Source organism: Panthera leo, chromosome D1 (assembly GCF_018350215.1).
Source record: "Panthera leo isolate Ple1 chromosome D1, P.leo_Ple1_pat1.1, whole genome shotgun sequence".
Classification (NCBI taxonomy): Eukaryota; Metazoa; Chordata; class Mammalia; order Carnivora; family Felidae; genus Panthera; species Panthera leo.
Window position 1 is genome coordinate 92,991,694 of NC_056688.1, and position 21,342 is coordinate 93,013,035.

General features: G+C 37.8%; 1 protein-coding gene across 3 annotated transcripts in view; it reads right to left on the reverse strand.

The window, feature by feature from the left end:
- Nucleotides 1-2,450: 2,450 nt before the first annotated feature.
- The window catches only part of LRRC4C (leucine rich repeat containing 4C), a 164,619-nt gene continuing 145,727 nt past the window's right edge, over nucleotides 2,451-21,342 (reverse strand). For all 3 annotated transcript variants that reach the window (XM_042906416.1, XM_042906413.1, XM_042906415.1), the window contains exon 4: nucleotides 2,451-5,074. In XM_042906416.1, coding sequence (XP_042762350.1) covers nucleotides 3,110-5,032 — 1,923 coding nt within the window. In that variant the 5' untranslated portion in view covers nucleotides 5,033-5,074 and the 3' untranslated portion in view covers nucleotides 2,451-3,109. The remainder of the gene's footprint in view (nucleotides 5,075-21,342) is intronic.

Sequence of the window (21,342 nt, forward strand, 5' to 3'; positions counted from 1 at the left end):
GTATTTGCACACATTCAGAAGAATTTAGGTAATTGATGTAATCATCAGGTATATAGGATTCCTGAGTAGAAAATGTTGCAGATTCTTCTTTCTAAAACATCTTCGATGTTTCCCTGAAGCAAACTGCATACCTTACGTAGGAAAAATATATATGTACACACACACACACACGCACGCACACACATACACACTATCATCAGGTTGCCTGTCATCAGGTTGCCTTAACTTGGTTAATTGTAAATGGCAGATTTTTGGTGCACATGAGTATTTAAGAATACTGCCACTTGGATGCCTTTGGATAGAATGAAAAGAGCAATTGGCATAGAATTGTGTTTTGCTACAAAGATATATACCAGATGTTTAAACAGTCATATGAACCTTCTGCAAGGACCAAGAAGTCCACAGTGTGTAGATGGTCTCTAATACATCTGTGCAGCTGCTGTACTGAAGGACCAAAAGCCAAGTACATTATGCAGAGCAAATACAGACACCGCTAATCATAAATCTCTACATACATACATCTAGATAATGCATTTATAGCATTCCACCTTTCAACCCAAAAACCTGCAATGAGGACCTTTGGTCAAATTTATTGTGAAAGTCAAGTTTGGCTTAACCAGTCTTTCATCAATATATTTTCTTCTAGAATATATTCGTTAGAGCAATTATAATCTCCTATAAGACCAGAAGGTATGCTTTTTTACCTAACTTTTTTGAGTTCACCTTTCACTCTAGTTAGAATTTATCAACCTGTTCAGCCAAACTTCGCAGCCAAGGGGAATTGTGTGCTAGGACTAACTCCATAAGAATTATCAGCTCAGAGTGAATGGAGGTTCGGAGTCAGCAAAGAGAGAGCTCAGTGAACACAAATCAAGTAGAGAAGGCAGGATTCTTTTCCCTCTTGGCTTATACCACTCTTCTTTGTACTAACACTCGCTGAATATTCCTTGGTGGGTTGTTTGTTTGCCTTGTGATCCGAAGCTTGGGAATATATTAAGTACATTCTATATTGAACAGCTTGGCCAGTGACAACCAACACGTGTTTTCCCTTTTCTTGGGTCTTCTCCACAGTAAAAGTAAAATGTGAATTGTGTTCCTAACAAAGGGAGATACAATACAAGGGCAGAAAAGGCTACTAGAGAATTGGTGATCAAAAAATAGAGGTAAAACCCTTGTGTGGTCTTATGCATTTGCCTCCCCTTCATTCCAGTTCTCTGACCTACTTTGCCAGCAATGATTTATTTTCCACACCTGGAGATCACAAAACCCTGGTGTGAAGTCCAGTCTGCAGTTAACCGTGAGTATAGAAGCTCCCCATCCACTAGGTGATAAAGTTTTCTCCAGTTTGGGCATCACTTACATCACCAAGGAGGTGGCAGATTTCAAGGGCTAGGAAAAATAAAGTGTCTGTCTTCGTTTTGCTTCACATCAGATAAAGACAGAAGTCATACACATACTATGTTAACATATCAGGAGGGTGCCGAGGTACCAGTAACCAGCAAGTTCCTTTTTTACTTGAAACCTAGTGTATGTTCTCATACCTAAAATTTCTCCAGTTCTTTAAAGTACCTTTAGTGAATTACCACTGTATTAGCATTGCTATCTCTTGGTATGCACACATCCATCATGGCAAATCCATACCCCCACATCTTTACAGCTATGCAATCTGCATTTGAAAGAAGAGAGTCAGCTCTTTCAGCAGGATGGAAGAAACCATAAAGCAAGGAGGTTTCTGTCATGTCAGTAACCCAATATTTTGAAATTCCGGGTTTGCAATGCACAGCCTTCCACCTAACAGTGAAATTGGAGCTGGCCCTCAATCATAAGCGGAAATTTCTTTAATCATATTTCATACAGATCATGTGTGACTTAAGGACAAGAAGCAGGTCTTGTCCATTGTGTACCCACGGCACTAAGATCAGTGTTTAAAACATAGAAGGGCATTAATTATTGTGGAATTGAATGGAATTTGCTGATAGCACCAAAAATTATTTTTCAACTTGGATAATTTAGAATACCTTCACATTCTCTTGTTATACTTTAGCTAGCCAGTAGAATTTTACTTAGGAGACAGTGAATAAATTATACTGAAACTTTCTTCCAAGTGGAATTGAATTTACTTCACAAAATCATTATTTTTTAATCTGAGCATTCTACAAAGGGTGATCCTAATGAGAAGGAAAAAAAATACCACAGCATCCCTGAATATAGATCCAACACTCAAGTCAGCTAATGAAATAGGACCCCATAGAGATTGATGCTGTGACTGAAGAATACAATAATTTGTTTCTTTCTTAGAAAGTAGAAAATCTAATTACCTTCAAGTTTCTCACATTTGAGCCATACTACAAATGAGTTGTGTCCAGGTACAGAAAAACCAACAATATTTTATTTATAACCTTATTTTTTTTAGTTTTTGAACTACAAATTCTGGTTCTAGAGTTGTTTAAAAGATCATGGGTTTTATAGATGCTCATATGTAAATTAATCTGTTGTTTGCTTACGTTTTTTTTTTCTTTTTTTTTCTCTTTTTTTTTCTTTTTTTTTTCTTTTTGCTTGGCCATTGAATGGTTCTCCTCATAAATACAGAACAGGTCATTACATGAAAAATATAAGATCTTGCATTTTTTTTTATCTCGTTCTCTCTTAAAAATCTATTTCTAATATTGCATTCCCCATTGGACTACTTGATAAGGGCATGAGGAAAAAAAAAGGAAAGGGGGAAAAAAAGAAAGAAAGACAAAATAGACTGGATCTCACCACTAGAATTCACCATAAAAATCTCAAAGTGTAACAGAATTCTTACAAAATTTCCTAGGCCAGTTCTTTAGGGACTTGAGATGTCCTATGAAAAATATGGCAACCAGGGTAGGCAGGGATGAAATGTGGGAAAATAGTAAATAAGTGCAGCAAAAACAGGTTCTGAGGAATACACATAATTTTGTCTGCTTTAGATCACAATAGAATTTTTAATAAATAAATTTCTTTTCTTTTTTGTTTTTTTTGTAAAGACACTTTTTTGAAACAGTAGATTTAGCCCAGTCATTTGTGTCATTTTTAATAAACTGTCTTTTTTTTATTGTTTGTTTTCTGTAACTCTGTAAATGTTTTAGATTTGAGTCTCTTGTACATTGTCTTTAGAGTTCATTCGGATCAATAACGGTTCATGCACTGAACTGTGTATTGAATTTATTGTGTTAACTGTTGTTGTGTGGTTGAAGGGAGATTTGTAAGAGTTATAGTGATTTAGGTGCTCATGCTCAATAGCAGGCATGGGCAGGTGGCTTTCCATGGGCGTGTCTCCTGTAATCTCATCATCCACATTAATGATTTCAACAGTTCTTGTAGGGGCGTGATGGTTTTGCCGATGGTGCTGCTTCCTCATCTTGTAGAAAATGACCAGCATCACTGCAGCCATGAGTGTGATGGCCACAAAACAGCCAATGATGATTTTGGTGGTCTTCATGACCTCATCAATTCCTGGGATCCCACTGTTTATATCAGTCACTGGGATGGTGAATGTTTTTTCTGTTGACCTTGTGCTCTGTGGCGTGAGAGAGGTGGTCACGTTGGTGGTCTCCCAGTCGATCACTGGAGTGGGGCCCACGTTGTTATCTGTGGTCCGTGCCTCATCCTGAGAAGGTTCCATAGTCTCTACTGTGACGGTTGAAAAGTAAGAGAAGGGAGTAGTGGTTGCTGCAGTAACATTCAGGGTGGCTGAAGCAGTGGTATTTCCAACGGAATTACTCACCATACATGTGTACATGCCTGTATCTTGTACGGTTACATTCGTGAAATTTAATGTGCCGTCACTGAGCACAGCTATCCTCACTTTGTATGCCCCATGTGTCATGACCGTTCCATTTGGAGTAATCCACGATACAGAGGTCAGGGACGTGGAGGCCCGACATTTCAACTCAGCTGCCATGCCCTCAGTGACATTGAGGTCAGCTGGGGGCTCCACAATCACAGGAGCATAGCATGTGAAATAATTCTGGTCAAGCTCCCCGATGTACCTCCCTTTCAGATTGGGAGGGGTGTTACATCGAGCACAACAAGCTGTGTTGGAGGGGGCCATGTCTTTTATCCACCAGCTGAGCCAAAGTATGTCACAGTTACAGTTCCAAGGGTTGTGATGTAAGTGTATCCGCTCTAGATGATGCAAGGGTGTGAAGAGGTCATGAGGCAGTAATGTTAGATTGTTGTGTGCCAAGTTTATCTCCACTAGTGACTGAAGGTTATCAAAGGCATTCCGTTCGATCACTTGGATCTGGGACTGTATCATCCACAGTTTTTGAAGGTGCATCAGTCCCTGGAAAGAGCCAGGCCTGATGGCCGACAAGTGATTCCCAGAAAGATCCAGCTCATCTAGTTTTATGAGAGGTGTAAGGTTAGGGATTTCACGGAGGTTGCACATGGCAAGGTTCAAATATCTCAAGTTGGACAGACCTTCAAAGGCACCTTCTGAGATGTATGAAAGCCTTTTCAATTCCCCTAAGTCTAGTCGGCGCAAAGAGGGGATTCTGTTAAAAGCATAAGAAGGAATGCTTTCAATGGGGTTGTTTCTCAACCAGAGCTCCTTCAGTTTAGACAAATATACAAAAGCTCCATTTGGGATGGTGGTAAGACGATTGTCAAAGAGTTCCAGAGTATTGAGGTTTGCCAGACCATTGAAGGCCCCAATTTCAATTGTTCTAATATGATTCCTACTCAATTGTAGGATTTCCAGGTGCCTCAAGTGCTTGAAGCTATTCACTTTGATGATCTGGATTTGGTTCTCATGGAGGTTCAGCAGTCGAGTGTTGGTGGAGATGCCATCTGGAACCTCACGTAGGTTTTTCCGGACGCAAATCACCTTGCTGAACTGGTTGCTGCAGGAGCAGACAGAAGGGCAGGTTTGAGCCCGCACCAGACCAGCCACCACAAGAAGTTGAAGAGCCAGCAGCACCACAAGCAGGGGGTCGAATAGGGCCCTGTTAAACCTAGGACCTATCATTATCTGCTGTGGATGTAAGGTCATCTTGTTCAACATTCATAATTTATCTGGTGTTGGTCCTTCTGGAGTTCAAATAGTCTGCAATATAAGAGAAAAAAAAAAAGAAAAGAAAAGAAAAGAAAAGAAGTATTAGCTCTCCTCCAAATGTCTTCTGGAGCAATGTCAGTGATGCAGTGTAACAGCTAAAGCCATCATTTCTCAGACTAAGGAAACAACAAATCAAGTATCCCTTGTAGAGTGATGCGGCTCATGTTTATATAGAAAATGTTTCTGTACTGCAAATTAGCAGCCATCCACAGCCCATATCCATCAAATATGCAATCACAGGGAAATGGAAGCATGAGGTAAAACACCTTAATATAGTGTTTACCAACCAATTATGACTTGAATGCATAAGGACATATGAAATGTACCCCAACAACAGGTTGAATGTCCAAACCAGATTGGAAAAGATCAGAAAACAGGATTTGGGGCTATTCCCAACAAACTAAAAACTCCCTGGCAAAATTAGTAATAGTTGAATTTTATTGAGGGCTACTTTTAGGCACCATGGTATACAGACTTACCAACCTATCCAGGAATGGCTACATAACTTTCAGGGCCCCGTACCAAATGAAACTGGGGGATGGTTTGTTCAAAATTATGAAGAATTTCAAATCCATAACAATAGAGCATTAGCCAAGCATGGGTCCTCCAAAGAATGGGGCCCTTTTCAATTGCAAAGCTTGTGTGTCCTGATCCTTTCTGCCCTTACAGCACTCCTCTGAGGGAGAAATTTAATCATAGGGAAAGTAACATGCATGAAGTCACAAGGTTAGTAAGTACAGAACCAGGGTGCACACACATATCCGATTGGTCCTAGAGCATATGGTCTCAAATACTTCATGCAAGAGCTTCTGGGAGAATGATGGCAAGGCAAAATATTTTTTCCCAATTAATTTCTTTAAAATACTGTTTTGGGCAGGGGTGACCTCATCTGTAAACCCTGGCAACCTGACTTATAGTACCTGTGAAGATATACTGAAACAGCGGTACATGCAAATGTACATAAACTTTTGAAGATTCTCCTAAACTGAAACTCATTATAAGATAGCTAACTGCTACCTATAGGCAGACATAATACAAATTAAGTCATTCCTATGATATCTAATTTTTAAGTACAGAGAATACCTGAATATAAAAAAAATATTTTTTATCTTGGGTCCTTACTCTGACTGATTTTAAGTAGATTTGGGTGAAGGGAAATAAAATAACTCGCTTTCTGCATTTCTTCCAGCACAAGGAGGAATTTTAAAGGATCTTGGGCTACCCAGTGTACGTCCCACTCAGCTGGCTTACTATGAACTGGGCACCCGTGTAATGACTTCTTCCAAATGTCTCATCTCAATAAACAGGGTTTCTTCTATAAACCTCTTGGAAACAAACAAATGACGAAAGTGATGGTGGATCACTACATTCCAATTCAAAACGGCACTGATTTAGTACTTACTATGTGTCACCTTGGACAAGTTACTTATCTTCTTTCCATGACACATTCTCCTCACTTGCAAAATAGCAGTAACAATATTACACACCCCCTTGGTGGTGTTGTGAGGATAAAATTGGTTAATGCAGATAAAGGGCTCAGAATAATGCTTCCCACGTTGTAAAAACTCAGTAGTGTTAAATATTATTATTATTGTTATTGTTATTACTATCGTTACCATTTTTGTTGTTGCTCTTACAGACATCTTGTCGAGTACTGGGCATATAAAGATGAAGAATATAATCCTTATGCCTGAGGTAGTTATGATTCAAAGCATGAGACAGATAGGCAAACAGATGAAGTACAATAATATATGTTCATTGGTATGAGACCAGGCCACACTGGCACAAGGGCACTGATACCAGATCAGCTCAATCTGTGCTGGTAAATCAGAGGATTTTCGAAGAAGAAGATCATCTGATCTAGGTTTTATAGAAGTTGATGTAAAAAAAAAAAAAAAGGGAAAGAAAAGCATTTTAGCCAAGGACCAGCTTGAACCAAGATAAGGACACATAAAAGATGCTCATACATCCAGGGAACAGTGAAAAGTTCCCTGTGGCAGGAGAATGGAGGGCCTGGGAGAGAGACTTCTTTCCTCAGGGCTGTTGCAGCTCTAGACTGATCTTTCACACCATCTAGCACATGATCATCAGCCCCTGGGTCTATTTTCCCCACTAGCCTACAACACCATGAGGACAGAGGCCATGTCTGATGGTTTTTTCTCATCCCACTGCCAACACAGTACCTAGCACACTGTAGGCACTAAATAATGGCTGTTGCAAACACACAGAAACAGTTAATACCTAATTAACAACTCTTTGTGTATGCGTTGGGATAGGTACCAGTATATTAATCACGACTTTCTAATGGTCTGTATTTTCTGATGTTTTGATATGCAGGGCTTTGTTGTTCCAGAGAGACTTCTCCAAGGGCTAGGCAATTTCTAGGGATAGTAAAGGACTTGACCACAAGCCTGCCTTTCATATTCAAACCAATCAACCTGAAGCCTATGCCCCAAACCACCTCATTTATCAGGATCTCCCAGGGCTCTTATATTTGGGCCACTCTCCCTCTGCCCCAATGATTCCAGAGCTAGAATCAGGCACCTTGGGACAGCCCCTAGGTCCCAGAATCCACTGAAATTATTTATACTAGTCAAATGCAAGCCTGCTTCCTCTGCCTTCTCTTGCTTTCTCTCAAAAACCATGATAAAGACTCTTGCTCAGATTTTCCCTTGTTCTTTCTACCCCCTGGTGACCCTGCTGCTTCCTTGTGTGGCCCCTGTGTGGCATGGCATGCTCCCTCCTCTTGGGAACTAGGAGTAAAAAATATATCTCTTCAATGACAATTGTCTCCTGATTTGTTTGTCCCATCATACCAAAATAATAATAAAGTCTACATTTAAAACAACTAATCACTAAATAGCAGGGCTCTGCTCATCTTATTAATCTTGTTGATGGCTTTACAGGTCTATTCTATTGTCCCATTTATACTGTGACAATGATGTGTTTGATAGGTTTTTCACCCTGAGTTAGAGAAGGAGTTATTTTTTATTGTAAATTTAAACATGACCTTCAAAACCCTTGTAGATTTCCATTTTAAACAGAATCTTACTTAAATTTCCAGTGATCATGGCCACTGAAAACTTTTTATTCATATGATTTGGTATAGTTTTACATACGCTCCACACGTTTTAAGGTAATTGGGCATTAAAAAATAGAACATAAAATCTCTGATACATTAATTGGTGTTTTTAAAAATTTTTATTTATTTACTTATTTTGAGAGAAACAGAGACAGCACGAGAGGGGGAAGAGCAGCGAGAGACAGACAGAATCTCAATCAGGCTCAGCACTCAGTGCAGAGTCCAACAAGGGACTTGAACCCACGAACCGTGAGATCATGACCTAAGCCAAAACCAAGAATCAGACGCTTAACTGAGCCACTCAGGTGTTCCTAACCGGTGTTTTTAGGTGAGGGTCCCAGGGTCCTGCTCCTCTATTTTACCTCCCACCTCCCACCCTATGACTCTTAGAATCCTAGGGTCTCTGGCAATACAGGTTGAAATAACTTATTGACCAGAAATAGTACAGAAGTGAAGAAGGTAAGCCTTTTGCTTAAGACAAACCATTTGTTAACCTTTTTTTCATTAAAATAAGAAACAGCAAAGGCATCCATGTCCTGTAATCAAGGGAGAAGGCTCTGGTAGACTTCCTAAAGTTAAATGCCTGCTTAAACTTGTAGGACTCTACAATTGAGAAAGTTACTTTACGTCTCTTACTTCACTTTCCCCATCTGTAAAAGGGGGACACCACTGTTATCTACTCAAAAGGTTTTTGTTGGCACTCACATTATTAATGTATATACATGTAAATATATACATATATATGTAAATTAATATATATTAATGTATATATGTATGTAAAGTTACCAGCTCATAATAAGCAATATATAATAAATATTTAAAACATACTGAAAATAAAAATAAAGTGATGGGACACTCAGTTTTTTCCTCTTATATAAATAAGAATAACACTAATATCTATTATTCAAAGTTATGGAAAGGATCAATTATAATGATCAGAAGCATGCTTTCATATGCAAATACAACACCTTTCTCTTAATTCTAGAGTGCATGTGTCTCTCCTTTTCCAATCCCCAGGCTGTTTTATTTTCTACTTCTTGCTTACTTCAAGGTCTTTTTGCTATTGCTATTAATGAGATTTCCTATCAATCAGTCATAAGTAACGATTTATGAATTATAGCTGGTTCAAAGCTAATTTATAACCCATAGAAAATAATGCTTGGTACATGCACTGAATCAAATAAACTGCTATCAACAAAAGGTTTTCTATTTTAAAATCTAAATTACGTTACTTTACATTAAAAGCCATGTTTCAACATCTCTCTCATAAGATGTTTTTATCCCATTAAAAAGAAATCAATTTAAAAGTACGTGCTATCCATTACAATGTCCTCTGACAGCATTTATTTACAAATGGATCTGTTTGGGTTTGGAATTCAATGATAATACTTTTAGCCTTGTCCCAGAGGATATACTGACTTTGTCAACAGACCTTTCTTCTTTCCCTACCCATGCTGCTGTGCACTGAGACACAGGGGGTGCTTTAGTCAGCACAGTATCATTGCTCAGTTAGCAGAAACTGTTTACATATTGGAACTAGTTTGGAAGCCAGGTGAAAGAAAGATGAATTTATTAGCTACAACCAACTTTCCCTCACAGGCCACACACTCACAGCCATATGTATCTTTAACAAGCCCCCCCGCAAATGCTGAGAACCAAAACCATTTCCCCACACTCAGCCTGGATACTGAGACCTCCAAACCGTATCTTCCTTCCTACTGACATAAACACGACTTTGCTCTTCCATTATCTTTATTAGCATCTCTATCCTTTATGGGGGGACTTTCTTGTCAAAGCAAATGGTTTCACTGTCCTTCTAGGACAAAGATCCAAAGATCCATAGTTCCATAGATCCATAAGTTCTTTCATGGAAAGCATTTAATAGCAGTGTGCCTCTAAGATTCTTTGAATCTCTTGCCTCACCATTGTTTTCACCCATCCTGGATTGCAGTACCATAATTCTTACTCAGTCCTAATCAACTTCCCACACTGAAAAATTTTCTTGAATCAGACTCCCAATTCCCCATAAATTCTGGTCTATTTTTCACCAGTCTACTCATAGATACTCCCAAACTCTTGGAAGATAGTGATCTCCCTTAACATAGTAAGCAATAAACTCGCTCTGTCTTTTCAACAGGTTGTGCTGGTAATATTTGGGGAGTCAGCTTTTTTATAGCACTAAGGATTCATTTAACTGTGCTTGAACCTTGCTTTCTCTTTCTTCACATTTGTTGCCTACCCAGCATCCTAATCCCTTACCTAGAAAATTTTGTGCAGGAAACTTCACTCACTTCTTAGAAAAGTTACAAAACTATATTATCTGTTTTGAGAGACACTGACCCAGGACTGGTAGGTAAAGAGAATTTGGTTTAAGCTAAGGCTAGACAATTTTTTTCTGTAAAAAGCCAGATAGTAAATATTTTAGGCCTTGCAGGCTATATGGTCTCCTCTTGCAACTACTCTACTCTGCCATTAAAGCCTGAAAGTAGTTATAGAGAAAAGGGGAATGAATGGAAATGGGTGTGTTCTGATTAAACTCTTTATGAGCACTGACATTTGAATTTTGTATCATTTTCACATATGTCAAAATATTATTCTTAACACTTTTTCTAACTATGTAAAAATTCAAAAACATTCTTAGCTCCCAGGGTTAAATTTTGGACTATAGTTTATCTAAACAAATGTTGGTTGTACGATTTCTGTTGCCAGAGACTCGTTAGGTCTGGACAGGTGACACAATTTGGCCAATGAGATGTAAGATGAAGTCAGCTGAGGGGGTTCTGGGAATTTTTTTTCTCCCACTACTAAGAAAAATATATAGGGAAGAAATAGTTCTTCATTCTGTTTTTGGATATTGTTGTGAGTACAAGATGCCTAGAGTTGCTGAAGCCATCTTGTGGCCAAGAAACAAGGAAGCCTGAGGACAAAGCTGTTATGCCAAGGAAGAAAAATGGAAAGAGGGGAAGAATTTATATTCTTGATATTTGTGATGGGCAGCTGAACTAATGAATCCTGTTACTATCTTTCCTCTGTATTTTCTTATTATATAAAATAATCAATTTCTCACAGTATAAACTGTTAACTTTTTTTCTGGTTACTTACCGCCAAACCTATCTTGATACTTATATATTCATTCTCCTTTCTCCTCCCCTCTCTCCCCCTGCCTCTCTCTCCCTCTCTTTTTCTCTTGATATCTCTCCTTTCTGAAACCAATAGCAAAGAAAAGACAAGTGAAAAATTCTGATTTCTTATAAATCATTCATTATAAATTTGAGACCTACCAAAGGAAACAAAGTAAGCTGAGGTAACAAGATTTGCTTATCAGAAAGGAGGTGAGGCTCATCCCTATCATGCTAAGAAGGCATTTCTCTGGATAACTCTAAATTTTATTATTATTATTATTATTATTATTATTTATTTATTTATTTATTTTGAGAGAGCAAGCAGGGGAGGGGCAGAGAGGGAGGAAGAGAGAGAGAATCCCAAGCAGGCTTCGTGGTGTCAGAGCAGAGCCCGATGTGGGGCTGGAACCCACAAACCATGAGATCGTGACCTGAGCCGAAACCAAGAGTCAGATGCATAACCAACTGAGCCAGCCAGGTGCCCCCAAATAACTCTAAATTTTAAAGAGTGATAGAATACATTGGAGAAGGAAAAACAACACCTTAAATAATACCACTGTCAAAAGTAGCTATCTCTCCCAAGTCAAAATTATTTTACAGGGGCGCCTGGGTGGCGCAGTCGGTTAAGCGTCCGACTTCAGCCAGGTTGCGATCTCGCGGTCCGTGAGTTCGAGCCCCGCGTCGGGCTCTGGGCTGATGGCTCGGAGCCTGGAGCCTGTTTCCGATTCTGTGTCTCCCTCTCTCTCTGACCCTCCCCCGTTCATGCTCTGTCTCTCTCTGTCCCAAAAATAAATAAAAAACGTTGAAAAAAAATTTAAAAAAAATTATTTTACAAATATTTTCTAATTAGTTCATTATTTCCCATCTGCAACCCAGTTTTCCAAATCTGTTGAGTTTTCTCTACTCCTATACAGGAGCATGTGGCTCTGCAGATTTTCAGGGAGAAGAAAATTTTTGTAACTATGCCTAGGGCTGACCCTCTAGGCAAATGTAACGGAAATGATACAACATTTAAATGGCTGTAACCCAGGGACTCAACCTGTCAAGTCAACAGGAGGTTCTTTCGCTGAACACACTGACCTGGCAATGTTTCTAGAAAATTGTAAGAAACTGAGATTGAAAAGGAAGAAGAAGAAGATGATGATGATGATGATGATGATGATACCTGGGTCTACACTGCCATTTTTCTAGAAGACTTATCTGGTTTATAGTAAAAGAATACATATATTTGGTGTTTAGAGGTGACAGCATGACAAAATTATTAGAAGAGAAGAAACAGTGAGTAGAGAGAACTATGTATTTAAAAAAGCAAATCAAAGAAAAAAAATAAAATGAAAACTAAAAGCTTGTGGCCGACATGTTGCTATCATTTGGACAGTATAATCAGGATTATCAGAATGAAATTGTCCAGGCCTTCTATAACGTTATAATCTTGTTGAAGCTATAATACAAATGTATAGATACATATAAAAAAATAAAAAGTGTACCTGTATGTATTTTAGGTACTAATACAAATCAACAAATTCAGTATTTAAGTGTCATAAAGCATTGTCAGAAGTCATAATCAGAGAAAGTTTTCAGAAGAGGATTTGTGACTTTATGTAAGTCTTTAACATACATAAACTTGCATTGAGGCAGGGTGGTCGTGGAAGAGGTAAGAGACTACTTGTAAAAACAGAGGAGTAGGAGCATGAAATGAAAGGAAACTGACTTTCTAGAAGGAGAGGGCTTATGTTACAGACAAGTCTGGTAGAAGTTTGGATTCATTTCAATAAAGAGATTTAGGAAGAAACTGCCATCCCTTTATGTGGGAAAGGGTTGATGAGAGAGCACTGTTTTAGAACGATCTGTCCTTGTGTGTAAAAGAAATTGGAGAGAGGAATAGTTGATAGAAAAGTCCTATGACTTTAATAATCGACATCCCTAGCATTACTCTAAAACTGAACGAAACTGATCTTCAATCTTCCATCTGATGATCTGACTACTGAGATACGTACAGGTTGAAATTAATCAGCCCTAGTTGAAATCCAGAGTCTGAAATACTAATGAGGGCAAAATTAGCTTCTGTATGTGGTCAGGTTAAAAAATAACATTGTACACAGAGAACAAGATATCATTTTGGAAACTCTGATGTGCACAAGAGAAGCATCTCTGACCTCTGGTGCTGCTCATGTCTACTCTGTAAATTGTACACAAAGGACAACTAAACACACATTCAATTTTGGTTCCCTAATGACATATTACACTTTCCAACTTGAAACAATGCTGAAGTACAGAAAGGCCCAGAGACTTATATTAGCAAAACCTAGAGGAACAAAAAAACAGATCAAGAATGAAATGAGGAGGGTTGGAGGGTTGGCTTAGTACTACTGACTATTCGATTTATGGCAAACCGTCTCCCTCTGAGTTGCACCTTTCTGAGTGGGAGTGACAGTAAACATTACTAAATTGACACTGAGAGGATTACATGAATTAAATGCCATAGCATATACTAAAAACAAATCCCCAAACTTACCTCTCACCTCCAAAAAATGCCACGGCCACACACCCACTGGCTCAATGCAAAAATGTAAGAATCTTCCTTGACTTTAAAAAAAAATATTTATAACCCGCCCAACACTATTCATCTGACTCTATTACTAAAATACAACTGGATCCATCTACTTTTCCTCCTTGTACCTCTCTAGGTCAAATCATCTCCATTTCTAACTTGAGCCACTAAAATACCCTCTTACCAGTTTCTCTATTTTTGCAATTTCCTCACTACAAGTAATGCTACAGACAGCATTTAAAATGAATTTTTAAAATTCTTCAGTTGAAATGCTATTAGCTCCGTATCTTTTTAGAGCAAAATTGCAAACTGTTTTGGTCCCCAAATCATGATGTTCTGGTACCTGCCTGCATCTCATACCTTTCAACTTTTCTGCGTCTCCTTTCTCTCTTCCATTGTTCCTCAAATGCTCCAAGCTTGCTCCTCCCTCAGGACCTTTGCAGTAGGGTCCCTGCTGCCTGCAACACATGTCCTTTGTTTTTTGCATGGTTGGTTTTCCTTGTCCTTAAGAACATCCCTTAAAGTTTTCCTTCTTAGAAGTGTTTTCTTGACCACCAGCCTAGAGAAGCACCTTGTCAAAGTTAATCACGTCACCATATTTAATTTCCATTATAATACTTCTCATTGATATTTTTCTCATATACTTAGATGCTTATTTTCTTACTGCTTGTCTCGTCTGAGTGGAATGTTAAGTTCCATGGAACAGAGACTTCTCTGTCCTATTCAGTGGTTTCCACTTGGAATAATGTGCATCAAGTATTTGTTAAGTGTATGAACGAATGAAGAAATGAATGATCTGGTGTTTAAGTACACAGAAGCAGCCTGTAGATAGTTAAGGCTACAAATTCATTGAGAATCTAAATGATGTCACATTCACTAATTGATCCCTAGCATCTAGTAGAACCCAACTCACATAGTAGGAATTTCATCAATTTCTGAAATGATGCCTGTCTCGTTTTCAATGATTTTCAAAGAAGTTCTTCCTACAAAGAAAAGCTAGGGAGCACAACGCAATATAAAAGGCATTGCATTGTTTCCTCACTCTCTTTTTTTATGTTTGTTTTTGTTTGTTTCTTTGCAGGGGAAGGCTTCCCTATTTCTTTATTTATCTATTCTTGTCAAAGCAGCCCTGTTTAAGTTTGGCCAAACAATGCCCTCTGCTGTATGTGCCTAAAATAACATGATTGCCTTGAAAATTCTAATGTAGGTAATATATAAGTTGATTTCCTGGTATGCTTCTTCACATAGCACCTACATGTACTTCAGAAGTAGGGAGGTTTGACTCATTTTCCAGGTCACTCCATTGGATGAGACCACTTAGAGCAGAGAACAAGAATTTGTATGGCAGAAAGTCAAGTAATCTTCAAATCTCCTTCAAAATGGAAGAGCTTCTTGATCACCACATTTCTGCTTCCAGAACTCATTTGAATCGTTAATTAGAAAATCCATGGGTGAAAAATATCTCTTAATTCTTCTGTTACAATCCAAAGGAGGATTCCTTTGGATTCTAAAGATGGAATAGGCAAGGGATTAGGGTAGGCGGTCACAGCTCCAACTTTGTCTTAGCTACAAAAAGTCAAATCTACTTCATGTTAGAAAAGCAGAACTAGAAATATAGCCAATGACTTGGCAAGACTAAAAATAAAATTAATTTGTTTTTTCCTGCTTGTGTAGTCTCACATGATGCAAGGGGGATAAACATACCTGGCATGAAGTTTCTGGCTGTTTATGAATCCTTTTGATCATATTCACTTCTTGACATTTATTATTTATGAAGAAATGAAATATAGATGGCTGACTTGTTTCTCAAATTAAAGGGTGGGATTTGAGGTGTTCAGGGATATGTTTGTATTTTTATGATAGATGTTTGCTCTGTTGGTTTTGTGAAATGCATAACCAAAGAAAAAAGCTTAAAACCTCAAACTCCATATACTGCTTGATATTTTACTCTTCAGGAAATGAAATCAGACCATTCCAATGATCAGAAATGTGCCTGCTTATCCCAATGCCTGCACTCTCCTTTGCACTAATATTTTTAAGTCTGGAGCCTATCAATGTATGAAAACCTCACTTCTTTCCTTTTCCTTTAGTTCTTTCTCTTTTCTTAGGTTTAGGGGCCAAGAAATGATCAATACATGTTATTCTTTATCTCCAAAACTGGCCTTTTCTTCTCATACTTTTTCTGGGGCTGATCTACACAGTAACACTTTTACAGATTTAGTGTAAGAAGCCACAGGAAACTGGGCAATCACAGTTCAAGAAAACATAACCCACCCATAGTTCCCATTTGCTTAGAGAATAAAACCTAAATCCCTTACTGCCTCTACCCACTAGATGCCAGTAGCACCCCCAGTTGTAATGATCTAGCATCTCCAGACATTGCCAAATGTCCCCTGGAGGGTAAATTTGCCCTCTTGTAAACTACTGCCTTAGTGTGACCCGTAAGACACTCCATGATGCTGCTCCATACTGCTTTCCCAGTCTTATCTCCTACTGTTCTCCATAATACAGTCTAGGCTGCAGTCTGTTCCTGATTCTAAAAATATGCCTCCTACTTTTCCTCTTCAGAGCCTTGCTCCTGTTTTTCCCATGGCCAGGAATGTCCTACTCTGGGTTTTCTTTCAAAATTGTACCCAATTTCAGAGCCAATTTTACAATGATCATTTCTATTTGACCTTCATTGGTCTTACTGGCTGGTAGTAATCCATCTTTCCAGAAGTGTCTGTAATGCTAAGACTATGACATTTATCAAATCTGTGTTTGAATCTAAATGTTTGGGTATGTATTCAACTTATTTATCATAAACTTCTTAAAGACAGAAACTAGATGATGTTTAGGAACGCAGAAAATATTTGTTGAATTGCATTACTGAATGTAGCCCACATTTTAATTCATAGTCAGGAGCCAGGATGATAAGCTAATTTTATAACAACAAATAACAAATCAAGGTCCACTGACAACACCTTTATGAGAACAAAAAAATAAATAAATAAAATGGCATATAACTTAGTATAAAAGATAAAGGGGGGAGGGGTTCAATAATTACTCCTTGTCCCCCCATACACATAAAAATGTATAAATAAATTAACATTGAGAAAAAAGGATTACCCAAAATCAGCCTGTAAATGGGTGATTGAAAACAACATACTAGCTAAAGATTTCTCTTCAACAGCAATAAGCTGTATGTATCCTAAATTACATCCAGAGTACATACCACAGTGTATATACTATAATTATCTATCTATCTATCTACCTACCTACCTATATATCTATACATGCATGTACTAAATGAAAGAAGTAAAGACAGGGCAAAAGAGAGAGAGAAAGAAAGAATGAAAGAACAAATGAAAGAAAGAGAAAGAAGCTCAAGAAAAGGTTGGTACTTATCAACTACTTACATAGCTAAATGAAGGCTAATGGAAGATGAGATTTGAAAAAAAATCAGAGATAAAAATGTGTGTTGTATCTATCCATCTGTGAAACTGCCTAGAGGTTGGATACTCTGATTTATATACTCTATTATTGTGAAGATACATGAGTTACTATATAAAGAAAGATTTAGAACAGTGCCTGGTACACAGCCAATACTGTATGAACATTTGTTGTATTATGGTTATTGTTATTTGTCTAGTCCTGGTGACAGCTGAAGTCCAATTATGGAGAATGATTGATATATCAGGCAATTATAATCTGATGCTAAAGCAATTTGAATTATACAATTAACTTTTTTTTTAGTTTGATTTCTCATCAACCACCTTATTTAATTATAATGTTTTTCCATGAAAATGCATAGTTCAATCCAAGTGTTCCTAAGAAGCTCACAAATGGACTTCAAACCATTTATGAATCTCTTTAAATTATATGCAAATTTTTGTATAAATGTGGAAACTGTATATTTTTATAGGAAGATTATTCATTGGTTTTATCATCATATTCTCAAAGAGATTTATGACTCCAAAAAAGTTTAAGTTCTACATAAAAAGATTTGACAGACTGAACTACTTGAAGTGTCTGTTATAGTTTTAGCTAAAATTTAACAAATTGGCACTCTGCTCTCTATATTCATTTCTTATGTGTTTATAAGTGTGACTACAACTTTCTCATGAAGAGCTACCAAAATCAAATTTCTGGGAGTATAAAACTAAGGACCAGTCCCACATCTTGAGAAATTCTTCAAGACCAATATCCATTGGGAAAGGTCTTGGAATGCAGTCTTCTCTGGTGACAATGATCCTTACCACATGCATTAACACTGGTATTCAGGTGAAATTTTCACTCCATATGAGTTTTAAAGGAATTTGTGTTAATGTAAGAATCAGGATGCTACATGATGAAATGGGGACTTCTCTGATCCAGAACTGTCCTTCATCTGGCCATAGGTTATTTCTCAAAGGAAAATGCACTGAGGAGATATAACTAAATTTTTAATGTTTATCTATCTCTTAGAATATTTGGGGGTAATTCTGACTGATGCCAAAAGAGGAAATATCATGCTTATTAATATTAGTGAAGATCAACTGTAAAAAAAATTAATATTCCATTACAACTAATACATCCAAACCTCCAACAAGAATCCCGCTCCCACATACACACAAAATCTGTTTCTGAATGAGGTTAAACTGCAGAAATTGGACAATGTTTTAGACTCTCAGGATGCACAACAGGATGATGCTAGGCTTTCAGTTTGAAAAAGGGAATAAAAAGAAAGCAGATAAAAGAGGCTCAACATTTTAAATTATGTTTATTTGAAGTATGGAAAAGTATTTTCCTCCTCATGACATTCTTCTATCAGTCCACAGAAGCTAATGATTATTCTTTTACATATTTTTATCTACATTAATATTTAAATATTTTTACATCCAGGTTAATGACAGGGCAAGTAACTACAGAAACTTTTGAAAACCTAACAAGTCCATCTTAAACATAAGCCCTTGGCAAGGCAGGTAGAGAAGGATTTGATTTCAGAAAGATGGTAATGCAGTTAATGACCTTGCTTCCCATGCTTCCTTTGGATTGATGACTAGCTAGGAGGAGTTGATAGCCATTAACCCTCAACCACTCATTAATCCTTAGGAAATGCCCTGTGCAAGGTCATCATTGCCTTCATAGGTTGAAAACAAACAAACCAACAATAGCATCCAAAAGGCATATAGATTTTTGTAATGAGTAATGCAATTTAAATTACCATCCAAGGGAATCTGCAGAGAATAACTACCACATATAGAGAGCCATTCTGATTTTAAAATCATCTTCCAATGTTTTATCATGTACTTTCTTCCCTGTTTATTATTAAACACTACAAAACCCAAATTTCCTAGACAGTAACCAAACATATACACACACATATATATCTCCCCAGCCAAAATGCTAATGGTGTTTCGGATTCATTTCATAGTAGGATCTGGGAAAGAGAATCTTAAAGTCATTTCAGTGCTAATAATACAGAATTCCAAGTATGTTCACCAACACTACCTGACCTTTACCTGTGAGAGAACCCCTTCCACTCAGTAACTCCCCATCACTGATCATTTGAAACACTGTGCTGAGACAAGCCTAACACAAACAACAAAGTCATGAACCAATGCCAAAGTGTTATACTGAGTGAGTATATAGGTGGTTATGTGGATAATTAGAAGTAGTCTGGTGTTCAGAGGGACCCAGTAAGGTTTGGACAGTCAATGAAGGCTATGAGGGCACGGGTTTTAGTAGATGTGGATTTGGATAAGTACAGTTCTCAGCTGTTGACACTCAGGACAAATGTCTCCCATTGTTCATCAGGTATCTCACAGTATAGTGGGATTCATAAGTAGTAATAAAAAGGGATTTTAATACAGCAGAAAGTGCTAGAGAAAAAGGCACAGTGTGTTTAAGGAGGACACAATAACAGATGGAAGAAAGGGAGAGAGTTTGTTGGAGAAGAGGCATGTGGTTGGTGGGAAATGTGTGTAAGTGAACATGAATGTAGGGCAGAGAGGCACAAGATGACTCCTGTGAAGAATCTATACTAAAAACCAGTGGGAGAGAAGGTAGGGTAAGTAAAATAATGCCAGATTGTGAAAAATAGACCAAAGAAATTTAGATTTTGTATGAAGTCATCAGGTGGGTTGTAGGGACTTGGCTTTTCTCCTTGTGTTGGAAGGGAATAATATAATGGGAAGAGTATCTAAGGAAAAGCAAATTTGCACTGTATAGAGCATGGATGGGATACAGTACACTGAATGCTCTGAACACCTACTAAGAAATTATTTCAATAATTGAGGAATAGAAGAATGAGGGCCTGGACTAGGCTCTGCTTTTTCGCTAAAATATAGGCTGACGCGACATTATGACCTTCACATCTCTGCTCAGCAATCTTTACCGAGACTCCCTTCCTATTTCACCAGCTTCTTTGATTCCTGACCCATGATTGGCTGCTCTGACTTCCGTATATTTCAGACTCCCTGAAACATCAGAGCAAGTCCCATCCATCAAGTCCTGGCTCCTGCTGCAGATCTCAGAGCCCCCACCTTCCAGTTTTCAGCATGACTCAAGACTTTAATAAATTCACCAAAATGACCCACAAAAACCTGATAAGGAAACTCTCTTTAATTGAGTCTGTGTTTATGAGATCTGAGCAAGGGGAGGAAGCAGAGTAGACTCTTTCTGTGATTTCCAGGCAACGTCATTTAATCAGAATGCAGATAGCAGGGATGGCCTTCTAATTGGAACTGCAGTTGGTTTCAAGTAACCTCAACACCGTTAACATTGCATAATGAGGAAACCTTGGTGATGGCATGTCAGATAATGGGAATGACTGTAATCAGTGATTTCTTTGTTTCTCCCTAATGGCCACAAAAGAGGGAATTATATGGCAGATGCAGACATTTGGAAATTGGATTCTTACTTATTTACTTAAGGCAGTCCTCATTTTGTTTGGTGCCGTGTTAAACATAGGTCATGCATATTGGAACCAAGTCCTCTTCTTTGCACATTATCTTATAACAGATTTGCTTTCAGTTACCATGGAACCTTGCAAAATGACGACTCAGTTCCAATATGAACAAGCTTCAGTTAACACAGTTCTGTGCAAAATAAGAACTCCCAATATTATCCGGTATTTATTTGCTTACAGTGCATCATTTCCAAAAACATACCAGGGGAAAAAATCAGGAATATACATGAAAAGCAATAAGGAACTGCATCCCCTATGGTATCTTAATGGAATAAGAAAGGGAAGCCAGTGCATGTCCCTATTTAAGTCATTAGTTAACTAGTTTTTCCTTGGTTTGTAATGAAAATTACTTCTTGGTTACTTTTCCTACTATCTCTCTTTATTCTTTAAAGGATGCATCTTAGAAAGAATAATCCAAATGAAAAAACACAAGGGTGACAGATTCTACTATGGATATCAAAGATGCTGGGTGACACTAATGCAAACTTAAACTTTCTCTACCCTTCTGTAAAGTGAAGACAGAATGAATAGCTGCTCTTTCCATGACAAAGGAATACTAGAAAGATGAAGTTT